This window comes from Notechis scutatus, chromosome Z (assembly GCF_049901735.1).
Source record: "Notechis scutatus isolate UNSWTSFEM ecotype Mainland chromosome Z, rNotScu1.2, whole genome shotgun sequence".
NCBI lineage: Eukaryota > Metazoa > Chordata > Lepidosauria > Squamata > Elapidae > Notechis > Notechis scutatus.
Genome location: NC_142025.1, coordinates 132,330,249 through 132,341,958, shown reverse-complemented (window position 1 = coordinate 132,341,958; position 11,710 = coordinate 132,330,249). Strand labels below are relative to the sequence as shown.

The 11,710-nt window shown below is 40.4% G+C and overlaps 2 protein-coding genes across 2 annotated transcripts in view; both read left to right on the top strand.

The window, feature by feature from the left end:
* Window positions 1-7,337: 7,337 nt before the first annotated feature.
* SRCAP (Snf2 related CREBBP activator protein) overlaps window positions 7,338-11,710 on the top strand; it is a 36,684-nt gene continuing 32,311 nt past the window's right edge. The window contains 1 exon segment of the mRNA XM_026682236.2: window positions 7,338-7,444. The gene's annotated coding sequence lies outside the window, so the exon portion shown is untranslated.
* Window positions 7,835-11,663, top strand: LOC113421704 (uncharacterized). The gene has a single exon (XM_087945861.1). It carries the CDS (start codon window positions 7,966-7,968, stop codon window positions 11,191-11,193), a length of 3,228 nt encoding a protein of 1,075 aa, XP_087801987.1. The 5' UTR covers window positions 7,835-7,965; the 3' UTR covers window positions 11,194-11,663.

Sequence of the window (11,710 nt, the reverse complement as noted above, 5' to 3'; positions counted from 1 at the left end):
CAGAGCACAGCTATCATATAATTTAGAGCTGCTGTTTGTGGCGAGGTGGAAACAGGCAGGATCAGAACCTGTTTTCCTTTCCACCATTTCAGGGTGGAGCTGCTCAACATGCACTTCCTTCAGGCACTGTCTGCAGTCTCCGGGTATTACTAAAAGGTGCCCTGGACTGTTCTTGTTAATATGGAAAAGGGGCAGATTAAATACACAGGGAATAATCATATATGCTGTTCTTGGTTGTTGTGTTTTGAAGTTTTTCCTGCACTTTTCGTGCTTTGTTATGGCTTAGTCCACTGTTTGAAGGGTGTTCCTCATCTGCACAGATTTGGCCATTTGATCTATAAACTTTGCTGACATTTTGAAGAATAAATGAAGTTCTGCATATGGTCCTGCATATAATTGCAATTAAAAATGGGGATTTGCATTTTGTTTCCTCCACCCTTATCTTTTTTGCACTAAACCAGAGAATAAGCCCATAATTCACCTAATAAAATCTCGGCTGCAAAACAGAGTGTTTCCTGCCATAAAACATCACTAAATTCAAAAAGACAAATGCCTTGCAGTGAGATATAATCACCCAGAGTAAGTGTTTGGTAGGCGAGACCGTAAGTAGGTCAGATAAAAATGTTTACTTTGCCAAAATTTGGGGTCTTTATTGGAATACCAGAAATACAGTGGGAATCTGAGCCATCCTTGAAAATTATGGAATGCAGTATTCATGATTCCATCTCTGGTTTCCAATGAGCACTTAACGCTTTTATTAAACCATTTATCATTTTATTTGAATTATGAATTGGAGAGTGCCATAACCAGAATGCCTTTAGATCCAGTTTGCTTATCCAGAGAACCTGGCTAGTAGTTCAAGGTAAAGAATTTTTCAGTTCAGTTCACACTTGGTGAGCACACACCAGTACTTTCATTGGTAATAATACTGACTCTTTCTTACTGCTGCCTTCCATATTTTTTAATCTTCAGTCTAGCTTGAGCTTCCTGATGTTCTAAAGCTGTTCAACCCTCCTTAAGTTTTCCTGTGCTGAGTTGAGGTCAGCTAGTGCTAAATACATTTGGTATGTATGTGCACCATGATATGCTCCATATCCTGCCAAATCCTGTTGTCAGTAGTACAGCCTCATCTGAGATCTGATCAGGAATGAAATTATGCACAATCCAGAAAGCAGTTTCACTGGAATTAATTCAAAGGACCCTTTTGTACAATATCCCGTGTATTAGATGCAATTTAATGTAACTCACAAGAGCAGGAAAAAGTAGAGGAACAGTAAACAAAAGTACTAATTTTCCCCTTCTACCTCTGCCAATCCAGAAATTAAAAGGTCTTAAATACCGGTGTATACAATAGGCCTAACTAATGGTGGCAAAACCTTCCAGACATCTTTAAGTCCTGAAAGATCTGCGTCTCAGCATCCATTTGTCTAAATCTGTTTTTAAGAATGTATGTGGGAGGAGATATACAAGTACACACGTACACAAAATTTACAATTTTATTTTAAATGAAATGGAAAACAAATGCAAGCACTCCTATGATACTTGGAATAACACATCAAAATAAACTGCATATTTAATATGAAGGATCTATACACAGAATTCTTGTTAAATAAAAGAACTATCCATTTAGTATAGCTTCTTAAGTGTTCAAAATATTCAAAATACTGGTAGTTGTACTTTTTGAGATTGGAATAAAAATACATTAAAATTAACTAAAAAACCCCATCACTTTGAATTTAAATAAGGGTTTATTTCATTTTATATCCTGCCTGTATTATTTTTATAAATAATTCAAGGTAGCGGACATATCCAATGCACTTTCCTACTATTTTTCTACAATAACCTTCCTATTTCCCCCACAATTCTCTTAGAGCGAGTTGCTGAGCCAGCTTTTCATGGCTAAAGGACTAGAATCTAAAGTCTTCCACTTTCCACCTCGTCACTTAACCACTATATTTTTGTTGTCAAGAGTATATTCAGAAAGTGAATGGAACAGTAGGGTTTAATGAAGGAAAAAACATGCCTCAGGAGAAGAAAACGTAGCTTTATTTGATAGACAGCTATCAATTTTCAAATAAATATGTACATGGATGAGGTAGTCACATTTAGAGCCATGATTATGTCCAGTGATTTCAAACTGACTTATGTATCTAACAGACTCCGTGTCAGGGTTCCAACTAATGCCGTAATTAAATCATGAGCCTCAAGCCAAGCTTGAAAAGAAATCCAGTTATTTATTAAGAGCTTCATGCCAGCAGGAACCAAGTGGAGCCAACTCTGACCTCAGTTAATTCGTGCTTTGCCTCTGACCCTTTCCCCCTCCCCCCAAAATGTGTCATCGGTCGCATTCCCCAACGAAAGCAATTGCGTGGGTTGTAAAAGTCGCTCCCTCTGGCCACTGTGTTTCCCTAGAGATGACCTCGACATCAGTTGGAATGGGCTGTTTTGACTGAGATGCAAGCTCATTGTGGGTTGTAAAAGTCACTCCCTCCTGCCACTGTGGCTTTCCCTAGAGATGACCTTGACATATGGGCTGTTTTGACTGAGATGCAAGCTCCTTGATGCAGTTGCGAAGTTCGCTTTCCTCCCCCTTGCCTATAGCAACCTGAGAGCAGGTCAGAGATGCTTCGAGAGTTGACACTTAAGATAATATTCAAATATTTTATGATAAAATATTCATAAAAGAAAATAGATACTTCAAAATTGAAAGAATTTGTTTTTGCATATGCTTTGATAGAAGGACCAAGCAAAGCAGTTAGGTTGTCCTTTCCTGTCACATCAATATTTCCTGCTACAGCTTTTGCATTATGCAGACTTTGGATTTAGCTACTAGTTATTGTATATCTGTAGAAAAGGTTTTCACAAGCATTAAGTTCACAATAAAAATTCTGGTAGTCCTTGACTTACGACAATTGGGACCAGAATTTCCATTGTTAAGTGAGTCACACATAATTTTACCAGCTTTTTTTTGGGCAGTTAAGTGAATCATTGCCATTGTTAAGATAATCCATCTTTGCATGTGGGAAGCTGACTGGTGATCACATGATCCTGGGACATTGCAACCGTTGTAAATACATTCTGATTGCCCAGCACCTGACTTTTGATTATGTGATCCTGGGGAATGCTGCAACAGTGATAAGCGTGAGGACTGGTTGTAAGTAACTTTTTTCAATGCCACTGTAACTTTAAACGGTTCCTAAATGAACAGTTGTAAGTTGAAGACTACCAAACTCAAACATTCTGTTGGAATAACATTGCATTAAACCTTTTTTTCTCCTTGGAATGTGTTTAGGGGAACTGAATTAAGCAACTTAAATATCCTTTGGATAAAAAGAGGGGTTGCCGAAGAGTGGAATCGTATGCAGTCACCCACAAGAAACATCTAAGGCTATAGTACATTAAAAGAGAATAATTATATCAAACTTAAGCAGCAGATAGCGCTAGATTTGGCGAAATGGGAAAATTTACAACTGTCATTAATAGGGAGAATATCAACAATCAAGATGAATATACTACCCAGAATTTTATATTTGTTCCAAACAATTCCAGTTAGGCTTGAAAAAGATTATTTTGAAGATTTAAATAAAATTGTGTTGAAATATATATGGCAAGGTAAGAAAGTGAGAATAAAGTTAAAACTGTTGCAAGATGCCGGAATAAGAAGAGGATTTGGTTTGCCTAATTAGGAGTTGTATTACCAAGCTACAAATTTGATGTGGGTTAAGGAATGGACAACATTAAGAAATACTAGATTGTTGACATCAGAAGGACATGATCTGTTGTTGGGATGCCATGCTTTTCTATGGTATAAAGGAACTAAAACACAGGGGTACTTTAGAAGACATTATATACGGGAGTCTCTGTGGTTAAATTGGGAGAAGACTAAAAGGCAATGTTATTTGAAAATTCCAGTCTGGCTATCGACTATTGAAGCATTTTCTTATCCTATAATATATAAAAAGGAACAAACAGTTAGATATGGTGAAATATTGAATGAAAAGGGTGAACTTAAATCTGTGCAAAAATTAGAGGAACAAGGTATAAAGATGAATTGATTTTCATATGCGCAAATACATTCAAGGTATGACAAATATTCTAAAACAGATTTCTATGATAAACTGACTGATTTAGATAAGATTTTGACAGATACTGATGAAAAGGTGATTAAAAAATTGTATGGATATTTATTAGAAATTAAACAAGAAGAAGAACAAGTTAAAGAAACTATGATTGCTTCGGGGAAGAATTTTGGATATGGGATTGATCTAGAGAAATGGCAAAAATTGTGGTCTCAAAATTATAAGATGACAATGTCAACAGCATATAAAGAAAATTTGTATAAGATGTTTTACAGGTGGCATTTCCCCCTGACAAGAATAGCAAGAATGTTCAAGAACAAATCTGAAAAATGTTGGAAATGTCATCAGATACCAGGCTCATATTACCATATGTGGTGGACTTGTGCAGATGCCAAAAAATATTGGACTAAAATCCACACGTGGTTGGAAAAGCATATAGACTTGAAACCAGAGATATTTTTATTGGGAGTTTTGCCTGAAATATATAGTAAAGAATTGAAATACCGGATTGTAAATGTATTAACAGCGGCTAGGATTGTATTTGCCCAAAACTGGAAAAATGAGAAAATACCATTACAGGAGGAAATCATTAAGAAAATATTGGCATGTGCTGAAATGAGTAGATTGACATATGAAATCAGAGAACAAGATGATAAACAATTTTATAAAATTTGGGATTTATTCTATCAATGGTTAGACAATAAAACATGGTAATGAAATATGTAGATTCTTAGAAAATAATAAATATATAAAGATGTATTCTTTTCTATCTACAAAATGATTGTAGGATAGATTTGAGATGATAATATGAACTTTCATAAAACAAATTAAGTAAAATATGGTTTATTTCGTAAAACATGAATGAATAAAAGTATAGTCAAATGATTAACAATGATATTAATGTACTTAATATTTGATTGAAAATATGAGAATATATACAATGTAATTGTAACTGAAGACTATGAAATGGAAGCACAAAACAATTTGTAAACCAACTGACACACTGTATGTATATATATGGAAGATGGCCTGATGTTTTTATGTTTTGTCTGTCTATGTTTGTCTTAAAAACCAATAATTTTTTTTATATATATATATAAAAGAAACATCTAAGGCAATGCTAGTCGCAATGCCATTTTTCTAATTCAGAAAACGGCCACAGACATAGGCCTGAAAAATGGAGCAAAAATATTTCATGAGTTGGACATGTACAAGAAATTACCTACCCAAAACTGAATGACTAAAATATATCTCCCATGTATAATCTATTTTGTAAAATAATATTCTAATAAATTGGAAATGTGTTTCAAAATCAGCAAAATAAATTATAAAAATGCATATTATACATTTTTCATTATAACTGTATATAACACCATGAAAACAAACAGCTTAGCTGCACAACACTATTTTTTACTTAGATATTAGCCTTTTTGAACCATGTATTTTTGGCTGCAACTTAAAATATTAAAATGTTCTATCTATAATGTGGAAATAATACATTTTCTTGATAAAAACGTGTACCTGTTTTGCAGAATACAGATAGTCCTCAATTTATGACCACAATTGAGCCCACAATTTCTATTGTTAAGTGAAACATTTGTTAAGTGAATTTTGCCCCATTTGCAATCACTCTTGCCAGTTTTTAAATGAATCATTGCAGTTGTTAAGTTAGTAACCCAGTTGTTAAGTGAATCTGGTTTCCCCATTGACTTTGCTTATCAAAATCTTGCAAAAGTTGATCACATGACCTTGAGATACAGCAATGGTCATAAGTATGAACCAATTGCTAAGCATCTCAATTTTGATCACATCATGGGGATGCTATAAAGGTTGTAACTGAAAAATAGTGCTATGTCACCTTTTTCAGTGCCTTTGTAACCTTGAACAGTCACAAAATGAAGTTGACCTGTATATAAAAGTCCACACTGAGAATTTGTTGTCAGGAAATATTTCAAGCATTGGCAGTTTTATAATCCTTCAGGCTGATAGCCAGCCCCACTTATTGCTGGAGGGAAAATATATCAGTGCCTGGAAATTTGTCTGAATCAAACAAACATGTTCAGTATTGGTAGGAGCTTGATGCGTTGTAATGTTTTGTACCATGTTTTTCACAACCTAAATTGATAGTTTCTGTCAAAATGGATGCACTCTAAAACTTTGCTAATTGGAAAATATTTGCCTGCTGCCTGTCAAATATATTTTAAAGACATGTAAATCGGATTTTATTTCGTATTGACAACCATGCAGTAAAGTACATGGCAGTATGTGTAGACCTACAACTTCATATACACAAGCATACACATTGGGGAAATTTGAATGGTCGCGCCAGCCAGAGGCGCCCTGGTTCCTGTTTTCATGCTTCCAGGAGGGGGGCGGGGGGGGGGGAAGCGACTGCAATTCCCAGCATTCCTGGGGACTCCGTTTCCCAACATGCCCTTCACTCACAATGGCCTTTCCCCGTGGGTTGAGCGACCCGCACCCTGTTCTTGGTATATGATCGTTTCATTAAATTTCACCTTTCGTAAAGCGCAGCATTTTGAGGAGTCTTCGTCACCGCTCAAAACGCTCTCTATGAATTAACTTCCGGTTGAATCCTCTCCCACCCCCATACCGCTCGTCTCCCCCTTGCGTAGCTCGAATTCTCGCGAGACTTCCATGCCGAGGCCGGCGGGCGGAGGGAGCAGTGGGAGGAGGGAGGGGGTTGGCTCTGGCGCTTGGTGGTGGCGGCCGCCATTTTGCCACGGCGGGTCGGATCTGCCTCGGCGGGGCCTGGTTAGGGATTCACAGCCGAGTGGGAGGGGTCAGCGACTTGCCGAGCAATACCGGCGGGAGCCACGCACAGGAAAAAGCCGACCGGGAGCAGCTTAGGAGCCGCGGATGGCGGCAGATTCTATCCGACCGAGGCGGCGGCGCTGGGGCTGAGGTGGCGGCAGGAGGAGGCGGGGCAGGAGGCACCTCCCCTCCCTCCTCACTCCTCCCCCCCTCCCACCCAGGTAAGATGGCGGACCGGCTGGGTCTCTACTCCTCTTGCTCACACCCACCTCTGTGGAGCGGTGCGAGACTCTGCGTCGAGTCGGGAGGGGAAAGTGAGGAAACTAACAAGAGCGTCCGCGTGCCCTCTCCCTGCCACCATTCCCCGCTGGCTGATTCCCCCCTACCTCTAGAGGGCGCGCTAGCGGAAGGAGCGGGAGGCTAAGGAGAGCGCACGCGCTTCTTCAGCCAACGGCCGCGGCCGATGCCGGCCTATTATAACTGAAGCGGTCGGCGTTCTCTCTTTCGCTTCCCCCGCCCCTCCCCCAGCAGCTCGACGACTGCGCGCGCCACGGATCCGGCCGACCGACCGACCAACGGCTGCAGCTTCCTCTGTGCGTGGTGGTGGTGGGGGGAAAAGAGGGGCGGGTGGGGAATCTTGAGGGGACGGGGCTCGGGAGGGTCGGGGGCGCGTGGGTGGGTGGGAGGGGTTTGAGGCGTCGGGAGGGGGGTGAGGGAGGGAAGTGGGCGGGGATAAGGGGGACAAAGGGTTAAAGGGAGGGGGAGGGAGCGAATAGAGGCGAACTTAGACTGAAGAAAGAAAGAAAAAGAAAGAAAAGAAAAGTGTCCTCGGGCCAAGTTCAGAAAACTCTATCACAACCGTGGGTGTTCAGGGAATCTGGTCAGAGGATAAGGGGTGTGAGTTTGGAGAGCTTTAGGTTTTTTTCTCCAGGCCAGAGTGATTGCAAAGGTCTCAAGGCGTTGGGAGGGCGGGGTAAAGGCACTGAAGTGTGAGGTAGCTAGGGATAATTGAATAAAGCTTAGACTGGAGTGGAGAAACTCATTTACTGCATGTCATCAACTCGAGTGGAAAGGCTTGAAAGAAGCTGAGTAAAGGAGGAAGAGTGGTGTGAACATGGAGCCCGAGGAGGGACATAAAGAAGATCAAGCTGGTAGTGCTGGAAATGAGGGGCTGAATCAAGCGTCCACTGTGGGGGAAAATAACAGAGAAGTGAACGAGGGGACAGCACCATTCTTTTCAGAGGCAACTGAGTTCGAGGACCAGGGTCGGGAAATTTTTGGGGTCGAGGGTGAATTAAATCCTGAAAGAGTTGATGTGTCTGAAGGAGAAGCAATATCAGGGGAGGACAGAAATTATACTGAGGCAGAGCCCGAGGAAGTAAAAACGGGGGAAAAATCAAGTCTTGAGAACCTGAAAAGTAATGCAGAATATGAGGAATTGGGAGGAGCAGGTCAGAAAGAGACTGATTTATTTGTGAGCCCATCTGCAGGAGAAGCAGAAGAAAAAACTCCAAAGCGGATAGATCAGAGGAAGATAAAGAAGCATGAAGAAACAGGGATTGTTGAAGACAGAATTCTAGAAATGGATGAAAAAGTTGATTTGGAAAATCGGGATCAGAGGGAGAAAGACGTTCATGCAGATACTGAAGGAAAGGCTGATTATCCAGCCAATTTGAATGACAAGAGCATTAAACAGACAGCTGATAGGGAAGGCATGGCGTTAGACCAGAAGGATTTAGAGGGAGGGATTGAAAAAGAGATTGCTGAAACCACAGAGATTCAGAAAGAGCATGCTTTTTCAAGTTTGGATCAGGGAGGCAATTTAAAGATAACCGAAGCGGGAAAGGATGTAGCAGCAGATGCAACATCAGTACATCAGAGACAGACTGAAGAATCTGTAGGATTAGGTATGGAGCAAAATAAGGTGTACACCAAAGCTGAGGATGAGAAAATAGCTGGAGTAGAGCAAAGTTTAATTGCACATGAAGCAGTGACATTAGTAGAAACCCAGGAAAAACCTGAGGAGCCATTTGAAAATCTCGGGGAACCTGGAAAGAGAGATGCAACAATGGCAGAGGAGGAAGCCAGGCTGTTAGAAACAAATCAAGTACATGTTGAAGAGGCTGAGAAAGCACCAGAGGCAGAGATTGGAACTGAAAAAAAAGATGCAGCAACAACACTGCATCAAACAAAGGCTGAGAAGGTAGTTGAGGGAAGTCAGGGAGAAAGTGGACAACTATTGGGAGATCAAAAAGTAACAGTGGTTGAAGCAGGAGTTGCTGAAACAGAAGGAGTTGTGATTATACCAGTTGAAGATAAAACTGAGGATTTGGTGGAGACAAGTGAAGTAGTAATGGGCGAGAAAGATTTCACTGCCGTGGAAGCAGAGAGTGGGACAATTGGGAAGGTGACAGCAGAAGATGATGTATCATTAGTAGTTGAAGTTAAGGATGAAAATTTGGTGGACATTAGTGAAACACAGATGGGAGAAGAGTTGATTAAAGAAAAAGATCTAGCAGAAGTAACAGTAACAGAAACAGAGAAAGATGTAGGAGAAGTAACAGAAACAGAAAGTCTAAGAATAAAAAAAGAAATGCCTCAGATAGAAATGGAAGAAATACCTATACATATCCAGGATAAGAGAGGTGAAGAAAAGACTGAATCAGAGATGATTGAAGAGAAAGTTGAAGATTTGACACAACCAGAACAAAAGCCAAAAGAACAAGTAGAGAGGGAAGGTGAACAATTGGCATCAGCTGGCATGATTGATAAAGGGGAAACTGGAGAATTAGAGATGGCATTAGCAATTAATCAGAATGAAATAATGAAAAGCCTGAGGCCATCTCAGGAAAAGGCAGAGATTGCTGTCATAGATGCTGTGGGAGAAAAATTACCATTCCAAGAAAAGATTTTAGCCTGGAGTCCAGAATTGGAAAGACCAACTCAAGAGATAGCAGGGGTAGGCTCCAGAGAAGGGATATCCAGATCATATAGGCAAGAGGGTAAACTAAGCCGAGAACTTATTTCAGAATTGGTAAGAATTGGCCAGGAAAGAAGAAATTTTGGCTTAGGTCAAGTAGAATTACTAGAAACAAGCATAAAGCTCACTGAAGACTTAGATAAATTGGGTAGTGAAGAACAAAGTCACAAAGTGAAAGGTAAAATAATTATAGGCTTGGCAGGGCTAAGACAAGGGTCAATTCAAGTAACACCACATAGGACTGTTCGGTCAGCAGGAGGCTATGATGGAGTGTTGGCACATGTAGCTCCAGGATTAATTGTAACTGGTTTAAGGAAGCCTGAGGGAAAGAGACTAACAAAACAAGATCATATGCAATTGGACAAGAGGACATTAGAACAAAGGGAGACACGATCAGCTGAACAGGGGCGTTTTGGAGTAAGCATGAGGTCAAATGAAGCAGTGGTCTTCATGGGCTACCGAATTGGGCGGGAAAGAATGTCTTGTTTGTCAGAGGCAGAGAAGAGGATGGTGAAAATTCAGCTGCCTGAGTTAGAGGAGATTGGGAAAAAGCCTGCAATAGAACAGGTAGAGGTACCCAGGCAGGAACAGGAAGTGAGGAAGGAAGAGATACAAGAAATTAATGCCAATGAAGTAGTATGGCATCAACTAGAGCAAGTGCCAACAGCTTGGCTTGGTAGACCATTGACACGAGATTATATGGCAGCACAAAGTTCTGGGTGGACTGCAGGCATAGGGCCAGGACATGGGCGCATTTCAAGGTCACTTCGGGCAGGAATAAAAGAAAGAATTAACTTGATGGTGATGGGTGAGAGTGCAACAAAATCAGCACAGAAGCTTGAGCCATTACATTTTGGAATGAGAAGAAGGATGTTTGAGCTTACAAGCAAGTCTGCCAATGTGCATTGGTTAAATGAGATACTGAAGCCAAGACCACCAGGTTCTCGACTTGGTGTTGCAGATCAGAAGGTTCATGAGGAAAGAAGTCCTGGCCTGATGACTGAAAGGCAAAGTCCTGGTTTGTTTGCAAGGAAAAAAGAACTAAAAGATTGGAGGGATGGGGTGATGGGAGTAGCAATCAGGAGATACAATGCAATGCGACTTGCTATGTGGGGAGAAGGCCCAATTGGTTTGCACATAAAAGGGAGAAGGTTAACTGAGGATTTATATGGCCTTACAAGTCGCTCCCATAAGGTGAGTTCCATTTTGGGGCAGGTTGAAAGGAGAGTGTTAACAATAGCACAACAGGTAACAAACGAGAGAGTATCAGGTTTGGAAGTGGGTGGACAAAGTCTGGCTGAGATACTGAAGCAGGATATGGAGTTAGCAAGGTCAAAGAAAGGTGAGAAATTTTCAAGGTAACTGGTAAAACAAATTATGCAGTGAATTTAGGGATATTGGGTTGTTTAAGAATTAGTGGAAAAGCAGAGAATGTATAGAGAATAGTGCAGTTTAAGGACAAAACTTCAGGTTGAGAGGATTTATATATTTGTCAAAGGAATAGAGAAAGATGAAAGGCCAAGACAATGGTACAAGTAACAAAGTATTGAGACTTAAGGAACAAAGAGAATGAAATGAGGAAACAAGGTTAAAAATTGACCTTGAGAAAATTGGTGATTTTGATCATCTGGGATTAGTGGCTGTGAGTGGAAGGTAGCTAAAATCTTTCAGAAAGGAAACTTGACTGGAACATTTAGTAGCATCTCAAACAGGTTCTTGCCTTTTCTCATAGGCTTGGATTTGGTAGCTGGTGCTTACATTAAACATCTCCACTGTAACCTGTAGTCAAGCTATTCCTGTGCTGCCTGCATTGCAATCATGGAGAAACAGGATAACCTTTTGCTAGTGCTTCAAAGAGAATTTTTTAAAAAATAGAATG

What these genes read in the sequence shown, in the direction of transcription:
- LOC113421704 (XM_087945861.1), top strand. Translation starts at nt 7,966, where the DNA reads ATGGAGCCCGAGGAGGGACATAAAGAAGATCAAGCTGGTAGTGCTGGA.